Source organism: Amborella trichopoda, chromosome 11 (genome assembly GCF_054954075.1).
Source record: "Amborella trichopoda isolate Santa Cruz 75 chromosome 11, AtrichopodaSantaCruz75HAP2 v2.0, whole genome shotgun sequence".
Classification (NCBI taxonomy): domain Eukaryota; kingdom Viridiplantae; phylum Streptophyta; class Magnoliopsida; order Amborellales; family Amborellaceae; genus Amborella; species Amborella trichopoda.
The window spans coordinates 47,474,258-47,497,628 of NC_142346.1; the positions used below are offsets into that span (position 1 = coordinate 47,474,258).

At 35.8% G+C, this 23,371-nt stretch overlaps 1 protein-coding gene across 5 annotated transcripts; it reads right to left on the reverse strand.

Annotated features, from left to right (window-relative positions):
- Positions 1-140: 140 nt before the first annotated feature.
- Positions 141-15,867, reverse strand: LOC18427761 (CCR4-NOT transcription complex subunit). 5 transcript variants are annotated; one of them, XR_016043784.1, is made up of 12 exons: positions 15,512-15,867; positions 14,062-14,175; positions 9,838-9,924; positions 9,053-9,106; positions 7,934-8,091; positions 6,918-7,113; positions 2,443-2,580; positions 2,051-2,122; positions 1,868-1,941; positions 1,463-1,604; positions 643-721; positions 141-404 (listed from the first exon to the last, which is right to left on the reverse strand). XR_016043784.1 is itself a non-coding variant. In XM_006836807.4 (12 exons), exons 1-12 carry the CDS (start codon positions 15,665-15,667, stop codon positions 307-309), a joined length of 1,326 nt encoding a protein of 441 aa, XP_006836870.1. In that variant the 5' UTR covers positions 15,668-15,867; the 3' UTR covers positions 141-306. The 5 variants fall into 5 exon arrangements, 2 of the variants coding, with proteins under 2 accessions (XP_006836870.1, XP_088707277.1); XR_016043785.1 differs by having other exon boundaries at positions 2,051-2,129; XR_016043783.1 differs by having other exon boundaries at positions 2,051-2,129; positions 6,960-7,113; positions 15,512-15,638.
- Positions 15,868-23,371: the final 7,504 nt, after the last annotated feature.

The window sequence follows — 23,371 nt, forward strand, 5'->3', positions numbered from 1 at the left end:
ATTTAGAGCATTTCAGAACACTTATGAAAGCATTTTGAAAAGAGTAAGCATATTACAACAGATAGGCCCACCCCTAAATAATTACAAACCAAGCAGATAGGGCAGAGAGAGAGAGAGATTACAGCAGGCGAAGACCTGGCTAAGTTCTCAACAATGACATTCTATATGGTATAAAAATGATATTGTTTTTTATGCTGTTAACTTATGGCATAAAAATGATATTCCACGAATAAACAAATAACCAAGGGGGAAAGGTAAAATTGCGATTTAAAATGGCTATTTCTCAGCAAGCAGGTGTGCTTCTGCTCACTCTAAGGTCTTGAGTAACCTAAACAATCCGGCCGCCTCTCGTATGCGTGAGAACTCAATACAAAATGCCTGCACTTCTATAAACAGATCCTGAACTGCACATACAAACCACCAAAAGAAGAAGAGGAGAACAGTTTTCAGGTTATTTTTTCATTTTCCTTCAGAACCAAATGAGTCTCAAAAATGAACATTCTACCTGAGCATGCCAGTATATTGCAAATATGGAATGCAGTATTGCAATAAGATATGAGAGAGAGAGATGATTCTTCTAGGGTTATGCGTGCAAGAACACACAGATAACGAGGACCTTAGTTTTAATTCAGTAACAATTACCGTTGATAATCCTGTTTCTGATGAGGCTCTGTAGAAACACGCATACAAGTCTCACAAGTCTGTTCTGCATGTATTTGTCCTGTAGAAATTTTTCAAAGAAAAAACAGAGAAACAACAATTCAATAAAAGTAAACAAAAATGCTGTCAAAATTTCAAAGCTGTTTGAAAAAGCAAAATATGTTATATTTCCTACAAGTTCACTTTTCAGCTTTGGCTTTCAAATGCGGTTACAAAAAAATAATAGACGATTTTAAGCCAGCACACATTGCTCATTCAGGACTATTTTTCATTAGAAGAATAGAGAACTCCAAACATTGCTAGATTCATTTAATACAACCACATGCCTTAGCTTCTTTTGAGGTCTAAACTACGTTCTTATGTTTCTTTGTTTTGTACTATGTACAGAAATACCACAAAATGACATGCATGCATGATTAAGATGCCTTCGAGAACAACGGTTGCCAAAATGAGCTAGTGTGTATGAAACCCATTCCCCAATGCTGTTTCAAATTCCTTCCATCAGAGACCTAAGTTCTTACTCTAGATTTCTTTCTCTAGCTGAGAATGCCTTTATTATCCCACGATATCTGATGCAGTCTCATTAACTTTCATTGCAATTCTCTCGCTCAAGATTTTTTGTTCTAGAGGAGAACGCTCTTACCTCTTAGTATCCCATCAGTGTCTCAAACACCTTCGACAATATGTCTTGATTCTCAGTTTCTCCCTCTAAAAGGCCTTATCTTATTATCACACATATGAATCCTATTTTCTAAATTGAAGCAGCAGACAAAAAGAGGAAGTTGGAGAGAGAGAAAAGCACCTTGATATTTTCGCAGGAAGATATGCAGTTTGTGATGTACATATGTACGAACTCAGTTGGAAGGTCAGTAACTGTTGTGAGCCTGTTTACGACTTCCATCGAGTGCAAACTCATGTCCATGTTAACAAGAACTGTGAAGTAACTGCACCAACATTGACCAACCATGAGCTCTCTCTCTCTCTCTCTCTCTCTCTCTCTCTCTCTCTCTCTCTCTCTCTCTCTCTCTCTCCAGAGATGGCCATAATGAATAAAGGAATTCATAGAGAACCTCCACACATCGAGAGATAAATTAGGAAACTGAAATCGCACAAAGTTTCAAGACCTTACATCACAAACCAGGAAACTAGTCCAGAAAGAGAGAGTGTGTATCAACCTGACTACCCTGCAGTATCAATAAAAACTTACTCTGTGATTTCTGGAGAATTCATCAACTTTATTAGGACTTCAACAGCAATAAGTGGATTGTTTTCCACAAGTTCCTGAAGAAACAAATATCAAAACAATGTACAACCATCTCAAATATCAAAACAAAACTCACAGATTGAAATATAGGGTCAAACTAATACAGCCAATCGGGAAAATACATACAGGTAATCTTCGAGGAGCCAATCCGCAGTGATAGACAAGCTTTGGATCACTCGCGAGCTCCAGTAGAACTTGCTGCATCCTAACATGTGTTAAGAACAAAAGAAAAGTAAAAAAGAAACAACAAAACCCTTTCCCAAAGGACACTCATGTAAGTTGGAAGAATGCACCACTACACTTCCATAGAAGAATATATCAAACAAACAATTTCTCTTTGGTGCAACTCATATTGGGTCAAATTACTGTCATTTATTTCATATTTTGGTCAGCCATGTTTAGTCCAAACAACATGAATGGTCATTTCTTTATATAGATGCAATGTTTACAACTGAAAGAAATGGTACAGTGATACTTGTCAAAAGATAATCAAAAGTTAGATGAACATAAAAAACTACCTGTTGTTGGGCTGGTGCAAGTGGCCCCTTCATAGCACTTGCCATCAAATCCCTCACTGCAGCTCCCTTGCTAGAGTCAGCACACATGGTGTGATCCCATAATAGGTCATGGGTATTATCCGGGTGGAGCCACATAAGCTGACATACATGTAAAGAAGAAATGAGTATAATATTCAAATCCAGAAGTTAATGGGTTGGCCAATGGCCAAGATAAGTTTTGTTGATAGGGTCACCGAGATGCCACCTTGACATCTCTGATATCCTTGTTTCTATTTCCCAACATATTTAACCAGTATTTGAAAATTCGGCCACCTAGCCGCCTAGGCTGACCGGCCAAAGTGGCCTAGGCATTGAGGCGCCTAGGTGCCTGAGGGACCACCTAGGCACCTGCTGCATCCACCCTGGCATCTAGGCAGTGCCCCCAGCCCTTGGCGAGAAGAGGAGGGGATGCCCTCCACCCCTCACCCCAAAAAACAAAAACAAAAATAAAAAATAAAAAACTTTTTCTTCATTTCTCTTTAAAGGGAGAAAAGGGTTTTGGAGGACATTGCAACCCCCCCAAACCAGTTTTCCTCTCCTTAGAGAGAGAATAAAATATTTACAAAAAAAAAACAAGAGATTCAAAAAATTTCTGCACTTTTTGATTTAGCAAAATCGAAAATTATTCAACCCCGAACCTTTTGTGGGTTGAACTTGTTATAAATAAAACTTTTGGAAACCAACAGTCACTGACTTGAGCCATGATCTATTTCATCTTAAAAGGTCAGTAAATTTAAATCTTTTGTAAAGGGTAGGTCTATTTGATTTATATGAGTGTTCAGTTTATTTTTTCTTTCCCCTTTTTTTTTTGCTTGTTTGTTTTTTGTCATTGCAATTTTTTCCAAGTTTATATCCGGATTTGGGGTCCATAATCAAGAGTGTCTTTGAGTTTGTGATCAATGGCATTTAGTTAAGATTGGGTAACACAATCATAATAAAATTTCATGAAACTTAATCCTAATGGATTTTATAGTTTATTGATTGATTATTTGGCCTTCTATTTGTCTCTTGACTGTAAAAGGGCAACTAATGTAATTTTATTTTCTTATTTGGTTTTTGTTCCATTGTTCTCGTATTTTTTGCTTCAAAATTATATTTGGCTTTGTTGCCCATAACAAAGAGTGAGTTTTTGTTTGTGTTTAATGGCATTTTATAAGATTGGGCAACCCAATCTTAGGAAAACGTCAATCAACTTTAATCCAAATGGATTTCTTTACGATTATTGCCCTTAAATTTCTCTTTTGATTGAGAAGAAATCTCTCAATATTGAGCATTTATTAATTATATCTAGGTTTGGTAACTTCAGTACATCAAATTTCAATGATTACTTTAGCTTTTTATCCTCAACTAATTGCTTGAGTTTTGCAAATCATTGAATACTTATTGTCTTTTTCTTTTTTGAATCTAATTCTTATTGTCTTCTTTAATCTTCATATCCGGCAATTCTATTTTCAATGAAGTTTCATTTTATTTTACAGGGATTGATTAGGTGAATATGCCTTCTTCTAGTTCTAACAAACAATCCAATCCGCGATGGAAATATGGCTCATACCCAAATCCCAATGGTAACAATAGTGTTAGAGGCAAATTTTGTAAAACGAAATACAAATGTCGGGATTAATAAATAGAAGAAACATGTAGCAGGTATTAGAGGGGATGTAGCTCCAAGTAATCAAGTCCCTGCAGATGTTAGAAAGGAGATGTGAGACCATTTGCAAAGGATAAAAATAAGAAGGATGCGACAAGGAAAAAACTTGATGATATCACTAGATCAGGAAGGGGACTCCATTAATAGGCCATTGGAGATTGGGCAGAGCATGCCTAAAACAAGTAGCCTAGGAATTTTAACTTGCCATCCCCTAATCCTGAGGTTGCAATTTCAAAAAGAAGGGGCAAACAACTATAGATAATTTTCTCCATGTACAGAAATCAATATGTTGCAAGATAGATCTATCAAGGTGGCATCCCATTAAATGCCACTAGTTTGAAGAGCTTCCATATCATGATGGATGCAGTGGGGCAATATGTGCCAAGATTTGAAATCCCGGCACAATACCAACTCAAAGAGCCCCTGCTTAAAAAAGAGGTGCAACTCAGCACTAACTATGTCTTGTCAGGACTAACCATTTCAAGAGACAAAGGCATGTAAGGGGCAGATATGGGGTAACTATAATGACCAACACACGGACCAATGGAAGGCGCAGGAGTACTATGAACTTCCTATGTAACCTTGTCAAATAGAAAAAACTTAATGCTAAATTGTCTAATGGAGACAATGTTCATAAGGTCCATTGATGCATCAGAGAAGATGCGTGATGCACCTTTCATTCTTAACTTGCTAGAAAAATGCATCCAGAGGTGGAAGAGAGCCACGTAGTTCAGGTGATTACAGACATGGCTGCAGCCAACATGGCAAAGCCACACATCCTTTGGACACCATGCACAGCTCACAAAATTGACCTCATGCTTGAGGCAATAAGCAAGATGAAAGTCCTGGCCTCAACTAGAAAGCAAAAGCCCTCACGATATTCATATACAACACATATATGTTGCCCATGTTGAAGTTCACTGATAAAAAGGACTTGCTGAAGCCTGGAGTACCTAGATTTGCCGCCTCTTATTTGTGCTTGCGTTTTATTTGAGAACAAAACCTCAAGTTCAGGGCCATGTTTGTATCGGAAAAGTGGGTTCAAAGCAAGTGGCCAACACAACAAGTGGGAAGACGGTGGCTTATCTAGTTTTGGCACCTAAGTTTTGGAAAGTTGTTTGCACCCTCAAAACCTTTGAACCTTTAGTTAAGGTTTTGAGCCTTGTTGACAGTGAGAAGGAGCCAGCTACAGTCATATTTACAAGGCAATGGAGGTTGCCAAGGAAGAGATTAGGAAGAAATTTGAATATAATGAAAAGCACTCTTCTCCAATTTTGAAGACAGTTGATAAAAATGGAATACCCAATTAGAGAGGCCCCTTCACCTAGCAGGTATTATCTCAACCTAATTTATTTCTATGAAAATTCCCACATTGATACTAGATGATGCTTTACGCCCGAAATCAACTAGTGTTTAATGAGAGTTGTCCCTACTGTAGAAGAATGTGACCTAGTGTCAATGGAATTTGACAAGTATAGATTATCAATTGGGACACTTGGCATTAAATTGGCAATAAGTCAAAGGAAGACATTCTTTCTTGTTAAGTTTAAATTTTGTCTTTTCATGGTGAATTTGTGATTTGAGTACTTCGTTCTAGCCTTCTAGGTCTAACTTCTAACACCCAATTTGATGTCTAAATAAAGTTATCTAAAATAATACTTTGACTATATTTAGACATCACTCGCATAGTTAGTGCTGACCCAACACTATCAGTGAGATGGATGATACATGCGAGTGATGAGATGATCCTATATTCGATGGAGAGGAATTGACTTGGAGCCAAGTTTGTGAGGAAACAAGAAGTCAATTTAGCCCCATGAGAGCCACAAGATCTCAAACTCAAGGGTAGAGAATGAAGAGAGTGAGGGAAGAGGATGGGGAGAAGGCAGATTCACAGGAGAACGAGGAAGAGGAAGAATATGTGGAGGGAGACGACTTTGACGATGATGGCATGACATCATCATCGTCAAATGCATTTGGTGGTAGTGTTGGAGATCGAGATGTGGTTGGCAGTGATGATGAAACTCAATTGCCAATTTGAGTTCATCATAATTGATGCAACGTTAGACTATGGAATTTGACTGATGAGTTTTATTAGCTATGGAGGACTTGTAACTTACGATATGTGTCTTTCGGTTGCTAATAATGAATTGATAATAATGCAGAATGTTGATTTTGGGAAATGGGACATCTTTTGATTCTTTATAGTTTTATTTTTACTCTTTTTTTGAAGCCGATTTATTTTTAGACTCTTAGTAATCCAATTTCAAAGTCAAGGCAAATATAACATACATGCACATGTATCAGGGACTTGGATAATGTTTTATATTTGTATTTAAAATAAACAAATACTGTTTCTAAGCTTTCTTTGTGGGTTTTGGTTGGAAACCAAACCCCTCCAACAACATCCGTGGGGCCCAGACCCCCCAACATCCCTGGGCGGCCTAGGCAGCCTGGACCTCTAGCTCTCTAGGCGGACAAATCTGAATTTTCAAACACCGTATTTAACATAATGGTTATTTTTTAAAGGAAATAAAACTTAGTAATGAAGGTTCAGATTTTGTAGCTAGGAATGATAGCCTGCTAACCAAAAAACAGAACAATATACAACCAAAGAAGCTGGAATAGTAGTTCTTTTGACTAAAAAAAATACGTTGAAAGAAGCAAAATTTTAGGATTTTGGCCAAAAATTCATTTCTCAAATCCATAATAGAAGTTTAAACAAGAATTTTTCCCTATTTTTGGTCAAACTTCAGAGTAAATATCTTCCAATTTTGGCCAAATTCACCTATTTTTCTTCCATGAGCACTACCATTAGTATGGTGCTTGCCTCATTATCTTGTATTGGAAGCATAGGTGGAATGGGCCTAATCCATGGTGGTTCCAGCCCTTTCAGCGACAAATTGCTTAGAATTCCAGCTACTGCCCCACCCCTATCTCCAGCACCAATTCTTGTTTTCACTCCAGGAGGTGTGACATCAAGCCTGCAATTATTAAACGAAACCAATGACATAAAAAATATGGGACAGAATATAAACAGAATGCAAATGTAATAAGAATGATATAGCCCTACAATTCCTAATTTGGATATTCAAACTACGTGTTATCTGCATTTCTCCATATCTCAAGCAAAGAAAAAATGAGATAAAAGTTATCAGCCACAAGGGATTATAAGCAAAAGAAACAAAATAATATAATCACTTGAAAGCATATAGTGGAGATGGATGTTCAGCTAGTCTCAGTACAACTAAAAAGATAATGGGAGGAAAATAGAAGAGATAAATATATGGAATAAAAACCTAATAGAACATAGGAAGTTAAACTTGGTGTTAAGGGGACTTGATGTGACTCAGGTGCCGCTTTCAAGAACAGGAATGACGAACAAGGAAAATAGACAAATCGACATCAACTATCAAAATTCTTAATTAAAAAAAAAAAAAAAAAATTCCAACTTATGCCAAAATGTTCACAAATGACAAAATCGAAAAAACATTCCATCAGGTCATCACTATCCAGGGAAATTATGGATAAAGATGGAGCGGCAGGGACCCACCAGAGAAAGACATGACCTAAATGCTGGTTTCCACATCTCGCCATCACTGCCCATCATTCCAATGGACACTGATGACCTGATGGCCAATTCTTTCTCCAAAATGCTTTGCATTGTTTTACACTTCCCTATGAAAAATACAAGGAAAAGGCTCTGATGATTATGATGACGACAATGACGGAGAATACAGGGAAATAGATGCCAACATGCTCAGATTTTGAGGCTTAAAATAAGCCGTTAGAGAAGGCCCTTACTCTGGCAAATCTACATCGTAACCAGAAGGGATGTCGGGGTCTGGTATTACATTATTCACAGCACTATCCTTAAAGGCAAATTTTTTGGGGTCTGCTAGCTTCTTGTCGTAGTAGTATAGCTTCTGCAGCTGTTCACACTGCATGTAGACCCGTTCATCCTTCAAAACAACAGAAGAATTTGTTAACAATCATAGACAGCTTGCTGTTTAAAAAAAACAAAAGGATAGAGTTCTATCCACCAAACAATTTATTTATTATATTCCTAAGAGAGATAAATTCTCAAAAAAAAATCCTGAAACGATATTATAAGAGCATGTATGTTTGTATGTTTGTATATTTGTATTCTCTCAAAAGCACAGAGTAACCAAAACTAGATACATTACAGAAACTCCTTCTAGTAAAACTGAAATAAAGAAGACTTCATGTAATTCTGAGATTTCCTCAAATATATCACCAACCAGTAGTTTCTTATTTTTAGATAACTTGTAAGCTATAATTTTTCAAAGTGTATCCAGTATTAAAAAGAATAAAGGTATATTCACCTGGTTCAGTGTTTTGAGACAAACCTCAAGGGTTCAGATTCTTCAGACCTTTGAACTCCCTCCACAAACTGATAATGTCTACCACTACATAACAGACAAATTATAGCTGGTGCGCTTCTAAATACATCTTCTTTCTTTTGATAAATGGTTATTTTGAATCTTAAAGTTCGAAAGTATACAACCATACATCCCTTCTCCATGCTTTTGTAGCATAGCTCGTAACGTATAATGAGGGCCCTGATTGCTTGCACACAATATCAACTAAAAGGGTTGCTGTCTTTATATCTCCTAATGAAAGGATAGTACAAGAGTAGAAAAAAAATAATGGATGTTACGAGAGTTAAGGCGCGGAAAATTGGCCATTGTGTGAGGTCAGTTGGGGAGTTGATAAACATATAAAAGTGCTTACCGAGGGTAAAAATGAAAATTTCCCAACTCTATTCTACAATAAGCATCTGAGTCCAGAGCAAATAGCTTGCTCATACAAGGAAAATATTTCATTGTTCCAAATAAATATGCAGGATTACCCTTCAGACAAAAAATATGCAATAACAGCAGAATTTCAGGCAAAACTCACAGGTGACGCAGGATCGAAACTTTTGATGAAATCCACAGCAGACTGTTTGAGAACCTGCAGTTTCAATGCCACATTCACGAACCAAAACAAGATTGCATGAGATATTACCTTTTTCAATACATAATATTGATCACAACATGCAAAATAAAGGATTTCAGTTACGACCCTCCAAACTGAGCCCATTGGCAAACCCATCCATGTGAGATAAGCTTTTAGCAGTTCAATAGTAATATGAAAGTTAACTCATCCATGCTAACTCAGACGGATAACTCATCCATGCTAACTCAGACGGAAAAGAGAATCAGTGACAACTTTAGAACCAACAGAAGTCTAAAAAGATCTCGAAATTTTGGGGACTGTAGCAATGGGAATGGTATCTGTGGATATTGATACTGACATGCACCACTATGTTAAAACTGAGGATGAGATCATGTCATATTTAGTAAGAATAGAAAATACAAATTTATGTTGCGGTCACCAGGTCCTTGGTATTACATATTAACAAAGCACATAGGGCTCCAAGAAAACATATCCACCACAGCAACACGCATCACAAAATTGAATTCAAAAGCATGCTTCCAAGCTAATGACTCGCTCAAATTTAAATAAAATGAACCCCAATATGTACCACGACACACCGATACGAATTGATCTTAAGGAACTGTCAATATCCCAAGGCTGAAATCAGAAACCAGAAACCAAAACTCTTTTTTATTAAGTATAGGGGACCAGAATTTTCAAATCCAGATCCACTGTAATCTTATTAATTAAAAAATGCAAACTACCTCTTTATTGTTGTTGGTGGTAATAGAAGTCAGTAGCTGATGTACAAATGCACGCTCCATTTTCTCAGAAGTATCATTACAGGCTGCCTGCAAATTTTCAAGCAAGAAGAATCATTTGCATGTCTGGCATGCATTCACTCCAGAAGAAGACGCAAGATTGACAGGAAGCAACATACATCGATGAACATCCCTTTCTTTTCTATTTATTGACAATTCATTTCATAGTAAATAGAAAATAAAAATATAAGTCATATTAGTTAAGTCAGTGTAAACAAGACATCATCAAATCAATGAAAATGATTGATTTAAAATAACTCGTACTTGATATATCCAGTTTTTAATAATTCAAAGCATCATACATTGTAAATGAAAGCATTGGGGCCTGAGATAAATAACCACAACAAACAACTTCAAGGGCCTGGTGGGCAATTCAACCGGAAAAAAAAAGGCCATGTATAGACGCTTCAAAAGGTGTGTTAGCCTCAACCAGGTCGGCGACATGATAGGCAAGTTCACCTCATATTTCTTCCATGGATCCAAGACACTAAGGGTGCGGTGTGCGGTTGATAACAGAAAAAATAGGGGAAAGTCCACGACTTTCCCTTGTACTGTAGCTTTCCTCAGTTTGGGAATAGTAAAACTGGGGAACTCGGAACTCACTTTTTCCCCTTTTCATTGTTCCCTGAAAGGAAGTTGCCACCCAAGGGTACCCCTAGGCTGCAACTTTATCGGAAAATAAACACACGCCCTGATCCCATTAAAATGCAATTGAGCCCTAACCCTCTCTCTCCATTCACCTATTGCTCTTTCTCGATTGCACTCCGAACTTCACTGCGAGTAGCAAAGGCTAGAGGAAATCTCTGACTTTCATTACCTGCCCACCTTCTCTCTCTCGTTCCAGGTCTGGGAACACATTTCTCTGTCTTTTTTTATTATTTTCTTTTAATACTTGGATATTTCTTTTTGAAAACCTCTTCATTCAGTAATACAAAGTATATTTGATATTATGTAAATTTTTCTCTAGATATATTTTCTGTGAAACTGGGTTCACTTTCTCTGAGTTTTTAAACGAAGGTTTTCATTGAGACCAAATATTGTAATATATCTATTCATTCCTTTTGTCATTATATAAAAACTTTGTTTGTTAGGGGCAGAGCAGTTAGTGAAAAGAGAGCGTCCTGTTAATCGGCCCAAAAAAAAAAAAAGCGTGTCTTGTCACATAATTTGGGAATATTAATCTAACATTAAAGTAAAATTGTTTCTATTGTGAATCATTATCAATTTGGGTTTTGTGTGATCAAGTTGGTGATGCAGATAGGAATATTAAAACGCAATTATGTAATTACAAACTGGTTCAAATGAACCTATTAGTGTTCAATGTGTCCACCAATTTCATGCTAGATACATCATTAATGGCCTCCACCAAAACCCAAGTATAGCTAGTGAGCTAACAAACTCTTCCATTTGAGTTTTCAAAAAAAAAAAAAAAATCTATTTTGGCTTAAATGTACCTAGATGAGTTTAGTTTTCCATTTGTGCTTAAATCTCGCTCCTTTGAAAGAGCATTTCAGTCTGGTGAGCAACTTCACTCTAATATTTTAGCCTATGAATCCTTTGCTTTTATGAGTTGAGCACTTCTTCATTTGTACTGAACAACTGGATAGGTTGTGACGCAAGGATTTGTTTAATGAAATGCTCGAGAGAAAGTTGGTACGATGATCGAGGGTTGCAATTTGTCTGGGGATGCTAATGGCACTTTTAATTTTTAAGGGAGACAAGAGAGAGGTAATTGTCCAGATTTTGTTACCATGGCAAGTATGTTGCATGCTTGTAGTAAGGCTGCGTGTAGGAAATCAGGCCTGGCTATTCATTGTGTGATTGTTTTGAATGGTCTAGAGTGTGGCCTAGAGAGAGAATTATCTAGTGGTACTGGTCTTGTGTAGGGGGTATGTGAGCCATGACGGAGGTGTTAAAGCTCTGGTTCTCTTTGCCCAAATAATGTATCAGGCAAGGTTTCAAAAAACGCTAGGAGGCCCCTAGGCAGCCTGCCTGGCGCCCAGAACCTCGGGCGCCCCGTAATTTAAAAAAAAACAAAAAAAGCCTAGCCCTCCTGGGCGCCCGCCCAGGTACATCCGCCTGGGCGCCCGCCTAACCTGCCTAGGCACCCGCCTGGGTACATCGGCCCGTGTAGGGCCACTTGGGTCTAGGCGGGAGGATTTTTGGTCCAGGTCGCCTAAGCGCCAGGCGGACCGTTTTTTAAAACATTACTATCAGGGCATGAGACTTGATTCAGTCACACTTGTTATGGCCATATATTTATCTTTTTTGGTGTACTGGTGTCATTGCAATTTCAATTACTATTGGGTGTCTTCCACTTCGGTTACATAGATATAAAAGTAAATTCAATCGCAGCTGTACATTTTATAAGAACTGCATTAGATGGGTTGTAGCAAAAAAATCTTCTTTAAAATATGCATTTTGCACATCAAGTCAATAGAATACACAATGACGTTAAGACGAGAAGTTTCCGATTTTCCCCATGCCAAACAGGTGAAAATACTAGCACCACAGTTTATCAAATAGGGTTCCCAGCTTTCATGCTACCAATTTTTACTTTCATCCCAGATTCCAAGAAAGTTAACAGCAGGGATTTTCCGAGGGAAACTGCAGCAGAAGTTATCAAACGCATCCTAAGAAAGAAGGAAGAGAAGAAGTCTACAGGCACAACAAATAGGTGGCTTCAAAATGTTTTTAAGGTAAAATCCAGAATTATTAACTAGGCAAGAATCACATATTCACTGAGGTTATGCAAAGTTCACTTCGGCTAAATTCCCTATTTAATATGCACGTTACCTATTAGACTCAGAGAATACAAAGGGATTTTCGAAATAGGAGAAAGGTTCCACCCCGTCCAATAGAAGGATGTAACCCATATGTGTGTCTGTTGTGGGAAATTATGAATGAGAAACATGTGAAGAGTTTAAGTTTGTGTAGGATGGAAAACAGAAGTGACTCTTTCACATTGGACGGTCACAAAGCCATCGAAGAGATGATTGAGGATGTGTAGCACGCCTGAACGTTGCAGATACAGGAAAAGATACCAACTTAACTAAGACAGATGATGGAGAAAAGCTTTCAATGCTCGCTTCTTGAGGGCTCGGGCCTTCATATTTAACCTGCAATCCAAAACAAAGTGGTTTTCTAGAAACCTCAAAGGTACAAATGAAACCCAAAACTTAGGGAGTATTATGGTTTATGAACTACGAGACGGCCAGATGGGTGAGATGGCCATTCTACTAGTAGAATTTAGAATGATGTACATGGGAATGGTGATAGGAAGGAAACAATGATTTGGGAATTGGAAGAGTTGGCCAAATTTTCTGTTAAGCTTTGTGATGAGAAGCATGAGGCATCACGGATAAATGAATTTGGAGGAATAAAGGTCCTACATTAAGCTTGTGTTTCTTTTGCTCTCTGACAAATAACAATAAATTTTCTATGACCATTTGTAGGCATACAGCCATATGCATATGAGAATAGCTAATATTTGTCTTCTGTGTAGGGAGGTGGTAGAAACAGCATCTTTCATACTCAGTGTGTGCATGGGTGTGTGTTTGTCTTCTAACTAGAATTTATTGAAAAAAAAAATGTTAATCTTTTCTTTAAAAAAAAATTGTGTTACACACACATACACCTACTATACATACACGCATGTTTCAAAAACACATACACACAAATGCACATAGATATCCACATTAATATACATATAATACACTCAAACATAGATATCTTAGAGCAACAAAGTTGACCAAACCATGTTCCATCTAGCACTTCAAAATGCATAACAAAAACAGTGAAACCAAACAAGCACAGTTATCAAGAGCAGAAAACACCACCACCAGCTTGAAAAGGCAAGTGTAGTCTATCAATTGGTTAATACTAATGTTCTAAAGGTCATGCTACCATGAACTTGTATGTCAAGGATATTTTGGAAATACCGTTATGTATATCAAGTGCATACATCAGAATGTCATGAATAGCAGTATGATTATGTAAATAGGTTCTACACATAATCCTTTTGGAATAAGAACTCAGTTTTCTTAGTGATTTAGCAATTAAATAGTTGCAATTGATTTTTTATGTTAACAACAACTAAAATAATCAAAATGAAAGGTTCACAAGTCAGCATTCTAAAAGCATAATGGAGAAAGCCTAATCACTTACATCAATCAATATAGAAATAAAGGGGTTTGAAGGCGATTGCTGTGACGAATATATTTGATGCAGAATTGTGAAAGCAATCAACCGCTGATCGGCTGGAAATAGCTTTTTGTCAAACTGAAGACAAATGACGAGTGTGTAAATCCTCGTTCAATATCAACAATAATGAAGCAATTGATCTAAAACTAGTACATTTAAATCGACCACAATTTGAAACCCCGCCAATTTTATTCAATAGCAATTAAAAAGAGACATGAGAGGTGGACAGGAAACATTTAGGGATTGGATGAAATCATGTAGAATAAAATTTTCTTAGAATCATCATACAACTTGGAACATCAACCACAAATTAATCACCACTCAGGAAATATCCTACAGTAGAAACTCCATGATAATTTGTATATTTGAAATTAGGGCATCCAGCATTGAGATCCCAGAGAAAGAAATGATTAAAATATATTAGTGTCTTGTGATAATAATAGTTATGAACACTGAGATAGAAACAAAAGAAACAACATATGAATTAAGAATCATTAATTCTAGTCTCCATTCCAGCCGATATAAATTCCTCATTTCAAAGAGAAATTCCTCAATTAAGAGAGCGAGGGCAAAAAAAAAGGTAAAGAATCAAATGAATAAACTGTATATTTAAAAATACAAAGGAAGAATTGAAAATATTTTAATTTCATCTTTGATAAGAACCATATATTTAATCGCACAATACAAAGATTTGGATGGAAAGAAATGAAGCAGAACAAATTATAGGACCATTAGATGCTAGATTTCGATAATGTGAAATTACAATATGAATTCAAAACCACTGACAAATTCTCCATGCCCAGTCAAAATGATAAAGAGAACTAGAGGATTGTAAATAGCGTACGAGTAAAAAGAAGTCAACAGCTGAGTAAACAAGAAGCCATCCATTGAAAACTGTGAATCATGAAACCCAAAATGATCCTCACATTTCAAAAGTGTGTTGTTATAGTCTGGATTCAGAACAATTGACACTACTCGCCATTATCAGTGTCACTGGTAGAAAGAACTAGAGGATTCTTAAACACGTAAAGAGTTAAAATAAGAAACAAGTAGCCATGGAAAATCAACAATGAGAAAACAAGTAGCCATGTATCAAAATCAGTGATAAGACGCAAGTTTAAAAAATAAGTAATTTCTAGACTTTCTCCGTACAAGCCCTGACTCAATCCACAGTAGAGATAGAGAGAGAGAGAGAGACAGAGACAAGCCAAAATCATAAAGGACGAATAAGAAACCTAGTAAAACAATATCACTTCCTCGAACTTATGCAAAACCCTAACTTTTCATATCCATGGATATAGATATCACCAAAGCGAGAGAGAGAGAGAGAGAGAGAGAGAGGGAAGATATAGAAAGAGAGAGATGAGATGAACAAGGGAGCAATAAACCCTAAAAGTTCAGAGCTCTGAATCACCTCGAGCATTATGGCGAGCGCACCACATATGACAAGGTATCTGTCTTCTTGGAAAGTGGCGATGAAGTCTGAGACGATCTCATTTAAGGGCTTCTCAACAGAGAGCAGCGCCATTAAAGCCTGCGTCTCTTTGAAGGTTATCTTGTTAGGTTTCATGGCTCTGAAACAAAGTCGAAGAACACCCACCAGAAAGCGAGGGAAAAATTTAGAGAGAAATTGAGAGAGAAGAGAAAGCCGAGGAGCGGTATTTATATTGGGGAAAATATAAATCCGTACAAGTTTAGAACCTATGGCACTGAGATCCTTCTACGAAAGCAATTGGAACTACTTTTACCTGAAATTTGGAAAGTGGCACTCGGGAAACCATTAGTGGTCCCGTAGAGCCAAATTTGTACATTTAGTCCCACATGAGAAATTCCGCAATTGCTAATTCCAAGCCCCGATAAAGGAGGAGGTAGGGGTAGCAATTGACCCAACCAGACCCAAGACTCGACGGGTAGACCTGACTTCGGGTTCATATATGAGTCCGATTTTTTGACTTTATTGGTCGTATTTGGGTCTGGGTCCAGTTGGACCCGACCCTTACCCGTTAACCATTGGAAATAAAATATTTTACTTTAAGCCCTATTCATTTGGGTGCATTAAGCCGAACCTGACCCTTACCCGTAAACTATTGAAAATAAAATATTTTACTTTAAGCCTCATTCATTTGGACGTATGAAGAATCGTATGCAAAAAGAGCTCGTAATTATCTTTATCTACTAGACAACAAATAAGATGGCTTTAAATTTAATGGTGAGTGATTGTGACCTTGTTGCCAAATAAAAAATAGATATATGATTGTAAAAGACAAGGTAAAAAAAATAAAAAAGAAGCTCATAGTCATATGATGGGAATTGACCTATGGATAGACTTGGACCCGACAAATATGGGTATGGGTATGGGTCTAATTTTTTTACCCAACTCTCTGAGTCCAGGTCCAAAACACGGACCCGGATACCATTTGGGTCCGGGTCCAACCGGATCTGTTGCCACCCCTAGAAGGAGGCTTGTGTATTTGTCAAAAAAAGTACAAGGACAGGGTGCCAATGGACCTAAACCCAACGGGGTAAACACAACTCGTGTCCAGGTCTAGGTTCAAAAATAGGACCCAGTGGTTCGGGTCCAAATCTTAAACCCAAATACTATTCGGGTTTGGGTCTGGGTCTTGGTCGGGGCCCATAATATATTTTTAGGTCCCACTTTATGAAATATATTTAAATATATAGATAATTTTATTTTTGGGTCGGGTCTAGTAGGGGTCAGGTCTAGCCCCCACATTTTTTTTCCGGTGGGGTTTGGGTTCAAGTCTAGGTCCCATAATATATTTTCGTGACTGGGTCCTGGTCCAGCCCCAAACCGTTGCCACCCCTAGAGAAGGATTGTGTTAAATTTGTAATGAGCAGCAAACTTTTGCTGCATCTCTATCACAAATCTTGATCCAATAATAGCATAACAAAATTCATGTAGTCAACGCCCAAATGATGATTATCTGAATACACATTTGGCTTCGGGACCTACACCACAGCGGCCTCGATTGTGACTAAGTGGCTCAACCCGGGCCAGTCCGTGAAGTGACCTAAGTTGGTCCTATATTGGTTCTAGTCGAGGACAGCCCGTGCTTGGCCTTAACCTCGCATTAGGTTTCTTCTTTTTGGAAAGGTATCTAAAGGATGAAACAATCAAATTAGAGCCCACCTCATAAATTTTACTTAGAAGAGGTTGTTTTGATGCTCAAAATTCCTCATATTGATCATTTCGACATTAATATCCATGGCCATGAGAAAAAAAATGGATTTCAAATTTTGAAAACAGTGCATCTTGTAACATATTTTTCAAAATTGTCCCAAGTTAGCTCAGGTTATATATAAGATATTGAAAAATCCCTAGGTAGACTTCAAATTAGCCCAATGTAGTTCAGATCATGTTCAAGAACCAAGCAATTTTTTTTGGTTTGAGTTGGACTCCCATGATCGGAATGGGAGATTTGAGATTGAAACATTCATCAACATGCCATAAAAACTCCAAATCATTATTTGTAGGGAAAATTTAGCATAAATACTCCTTTATTTTTTTAATATTTTTAAATATTATCCATTTCCAATAATTTACACTTCGGTAAAAATGGCAGCCCATAACTTGAAATTATCTTGGAAAAATATCTCTATACCGCCAATTTTTAAGTTTTATATCTCAATAAACACAAGGTTTCAAAACATATAATGGGTCATAAAAATTATAAGTTTTATATCTTTTAACCCTCTAAGCTAATTTTATCCGCTTTAAACTTATTTTTTTTCCCCAAACAAATGTAAAAAGAACATATCCTTTTTACACACCATTATTTCTCTCTCTTTACATAAATTTTCCCTAAATCTCTCTACCAATTTCCCCTCTCTCCTCTTGTGTCTCTCACTCTCTCTCTCCCCCATTAGAGATACAAGGAGGGTGACCGTTAGAGAGAGAAATTTGAGGGGAACATATCACGTAAAGAGATGATGGGTTAGAATGAGTATGTCTTTTTTATATTTGATAGGGTTAAAAAAATAGTTAAAAGTGGGTAAAGTTAGTTAGGGGGTTAGGAGATATATTTTAAATCTTTTGATCTATTGAGATATGAAAACAAAAAATATGGGGTACGATATTTTCCCAACTATCTTTATTTTCTGAATGACTTTATAGCAGTAATATGAACCTCCGTAGTATTCTCTCGATAATAACCTTACTTGATAATGGCATACAACATTTTGAAGATTAAAATTTGAAAAGAAAAAAATTAAAGAAAATATCACTTTCTAGTTAGTGACACTATATCTCAAAGAGTAGCAAACTTTTAATATTAAAATATTTTTATTTAATAAATTTTTGAAAAACCTTAAATGCATCTTGTCTTTTAATTTTAAAAAAGTTATTTATTGTTGCCAAAATGTCACATGTGAAATTAAAGTTGGATTGGCGAAGTGGAGATGTGCAACCTGGTTTTTACGTGACCGCCACATACCAACGAAGCTAAAGGGCAAGTTTTTATAAGACAATTGTGAGACCAACTATGCCTATACCAGTGTTTAAAATATCGGCTGATTTTTTTTAAAATCAGCCGATTAGTGCACTGTCATAGTGCGGAGTCTACAAATATGTCCTTATAACATTTTTTATATATTTTATTATTTTTCTCTTTTCCCTATTATTTTATTTATCTTTTAAAAACCTTATATATTATTACAAATTCTTTATTTGCTAACTACAGGGTTTGTCGCATTGGGCGAGTTGGTCGGGTGCGACAAGGTGCCAAGCCCATGAGTCCCTCAACTTGGGAGATATAAAATTTATTCATTGTTCATCTTATTTGAACTCCAATCTAATACCTACACCACCAACCCTCGAGGGGCACATAGACACATAACACAGATATATGAGAGAGAGAGGGAAATTTATCAAAATTATCACAAAGAGACAATCGATTTTATACTTTACCTATATTATTAATGGAAAAAGTTTATATAAGGGTGCAACCTTAAAATGTAGAACAAAGATGCAACTCAAAATCCATCGAAAAAGGTTGTTTTAATGTTGAAAACTATCTAATTGATCATTTTGACATTGAGATATACGAATATGAACAAATAAAGAGATTTTGAGTTCCATAAACAGTGCATCTTGCAACACATTATCTAGACCATCTATTTCAAATATTTTTGTATGCACTACTTGATTTTAACCATTTTTTGAGTTTAAATTTTTTATAATTAGAGATGAAAATATATTTTCAGATAATCCTAATAATTTTTTACACCAAAATTACATGTTGTGATGAAATTTGGAGGCGCGCCTTAATTGGATTGTTTTAGCTTACAACATTATACAAACCACACCCATTTTTAATTGAATTCCAAAACACCTAAAAATATATATATGGTATTGAGATGAAATATTATACTATTTTATATTATTATATCATACTATGTTATATATTATATATGATTACATATTACATATAATATATAATATTAGTATATTAAATATATATTGATCATTGAAAAAGTATTGCTTTAGGTGCCTAATCGATTTCTCTAAAACCCATTTATGCTTATAATATTTATTTGTTTGTTTTTTTTATGTTACAACAAAAAAAACCAATATATGTAAACTTTTAATATTTTTTTTACAAAATTTTATATATTGTTTGGGATTTTTTGGGATTCTTTTAGGATTTTTTACCAAATTTGCATATTTAAAAAAAAATTCGAGGCACTAATTGACCGATCTAGTCGGAATCTGTTGGATTAATCGGATCGGGCCAGGACCGACTAATCGGCACGACCCGTTGTTTTGAACATTGGCTTTTACAATATCAAATGTTGCGCGATCAATAAATAATATGGCCATAGGATGAGTGTAGTCGAGATGGATGAGTGGCAAGATAATAAGGGATATAATTTAAAATGAATACAATAAGGATAATTTAGGTATAACACTAACAAGCGATAAGATAAGATAAAGTAAACTTAGGTGGCCTAGCCATGTGTGGCACAGACCTAGCACAATACCTATTAGGATGTGCAAGTTAATTCAAGTGGAAGGCAATTCGAGTGGAAGGCAATTCAAGTGAAAGGACTAAAAAGAGCAAGGGGTAGGCCCAAAATGACATGGTTGGATGTAGTGAAAAAATATATGAGACTTATGGTGTCATTGAGAATATAACCCGAACCATAATTCATATAGCTAACCTCAATTTGTTGGAAAAAATGCTATGATGATGATGATTTGTTGTTGCGAAATAAATAATTGAAAATTTGTCATCTAAATTTTAAAATTTGAAAGAGGTTAAAATAATAGTGCAAATAATATTTGAATAGTTTATTTTTTATTTTCTTTTGCAAATTAAATTGTTAATTTTGTAGGACATTATTTATATAAGAGAGGGAGAGAGATAATGTTTTGTTTAAAAAACTGGACGTGCTTCAACAAAAGATGACAAATTCTCAAGTGTAAGAGTCATTCCATAATACAAATGAAATTTTACAATAATTAGAACAAGAAAATAATAAAAAATAACAATGGATGGGAGCCGATGGTTTGGCCGATCCAGATGGGTTGGTTCCTCTACAGATTTGGTTTGGTTCTATCACCCATTCCGTGATAGAACCAGGCCAATCCATCAAAGTCAGACTGGTTCCTGATTCCAATAAGGAACTCAATCGATAGGGATTGAGTCATGCTCCACATTGACAATTCCCAATCTAGAACAAATTAAAACGAGGCATACCTTTAAATTATGTCCAAAGATGTAATTTTGATACCAAAAAGCTTTACGCATAAAAATCTATTGTCACCCTTAACTATGAAATTTTAAACCTAAAAAGTAGCATAGTTTATCTCGAAATAGAGAGATGAATTGGATGTTTTTGTGGCCTAGTAATAACTTTCCCTAATGGGTTTTTGAGCCTTGTTTAACCTTTATGTGAGCATTTTCTTCTTCCAAACATACGACAATATACTCCCGAGGGAGCAGGAAATCTCGTGGCTGTTAGTATTGTGTCCCTTTGGAGACTGGCCCTCATTAGACAACTTCGTGCATGGACACGTGCTATTTACTGTTATGCCCTTCCTTGGTAGTGGGCGACGGCTTCTACGGACGGCTCAGATGTTCCAAATGCGGCTCCCATCGTGTAACCAACATCGTCCACTTTCCTGAAATATAAAGATTACCATTGTAGCCCTTATATGCTGCCAATTTACCATTGTGCTCCTTATCTAGAAGTTACATGAGAATTACACATGTATTTCTTATTTAAAGTTGTAATTACAAAAATCTCTCTAATTTTTTGTATATTATTATGCACCTCTATTCTATGTATTATTTTTATTTTTTTCAATTTTACCATCACTCAAAAGATTGAAAATCCAAAGTCACGAGTGATATTTTTTAGTTGATTTTTCACTTTGAATATTAAAAATTTGAAATCAAAAGCGACGTAAGATTTATTGTGCATATCTCTTCTATCATTCTTATTTTTTTTTAATTTTACACTTATTTAGAAAATTGAAAATCTGAAGTCAACACGATATCATTATCATCCAAGCCTTATCCCAACAATCTTCGGCACATTAATCAGTCCGAGATATGGAAGTGGAGGATTCGAATCCCTTAAGTTTCTCTTATTATTTTTTGAGTGAATACCAGTAATGCCTTGTAGAGCATATTAAAAAATTCCACTATCTGCACAAATTGGTTTTATTCTCTCCATTAAACTTAATTTAAGCGTATTTTATGATTATAAATTTTCAGGACCCTATCTCTTTAACCCAATTACTAAGGTCAAAAGAAATATGCAAGGGAAATTCATCAATTCACCCGTAAGGGGTGAAATGCATTCTATTCATTTGCAGCCATTCTAACTTGATGTGATTTTTATGGGTATTTAAAAATAAATCAAAACATATGGGTAGGATGTTAATTCATTAATCTCTGGTGAAAAATTTGCTAAATTTCCAAATATGCAAATTGTAATTTGTGCTTGAAAAACAATGCCCCAAGATTAAAAAGGCCATCAAATTTTTAGAAGGTGAAATATAATTGTTGAAGAACTTAAAATCCATATTTATCTTTTAGGATGATCTATTTGGTGATTCTTACGTGCATTCCAGAATTTCAGATTGAAAAAGTCCACCCTAATAGCTCTATGCTAGTATAGGTACACATCGTGCACCCATGGGAGCATAGTATGCTCGCTGCAGTATTTTGATGATATAATTATCATGGGAACTATAAGCTACAATATTGGTGGGTGTACATATATATCATCATCAAATTATTTTTTCAATTAATTGAAGGTGACTCCATGAATCCTGGTCCGTTATTTTGTTTTATTAAAAATTATACTTTTAGTAAAATCTTAAGTCCTCATATATTTTTCTCACTACTTCTATAAGTTCTTATATATTTTCTTACTACTTTCAATTTTGGGCTTCCCAATAAATCCCTTAATTTTTCTCACTACTTCTAACCATGTTATTTTGAGCTTACTTATTGCCCTTTTTGACTATTCAACTCGAACTAATTCACACATTCTAACAAGTGTTGTACTGGGTATGCACCACACATGGCCAACCCACCTAAGTCTACTATCTATCATCTTATCACCTATTGGTTCCACACCTAAATTTTATTGAATGTATTCATTTCGAATTTTATCATTTATTATTTTGCCACTTATCCATCTCAACATCCTCCTCGTGAGTGTATATATATATCCGATAGGAGTAAACTGGTTGTATTCCCTTGGTAAGAAAACCTACTTGAGATGATTTTTGTATAATATGAAAATTTGAGAACCACAATAGCCGGATAATTTTATTCAAAAGAAAATATTTGAATTATGAGTTTGTTGATGCTTAGATCTCACCGTCCTAAAATTAGATGGTATTTATTCAATATTAAGATATTATTTTTTCAAGTATATTAAGAGCACAATTTGCAAATTCCCAAAACTTGGGGTCTTTTACCCAATAGAATCGGGGAAAAGTATTTTATGCAAGAAATAAAAACCAAGGGTTTAAAAATTTTACTCAAAATTTTATCATTTGTAGTTTTAAAATTTATTTTATTTTACATATTAATAATCTCTATATTGAAAACCACATATTCCTAAAAAACAGGTCGAAAATCCATCTTAAAAATAGCTAAGGGGGACGCATTACTCGGGAGACTCGTGAAAACCGTGCCCTGGAATAAACTAACAATATACTCCCGCGGGAGTATGAAGTCTTTTGGCTCGTATAAATAGCCACCGCTTTCTTTTAGCGGAAGTACTTTTGGCG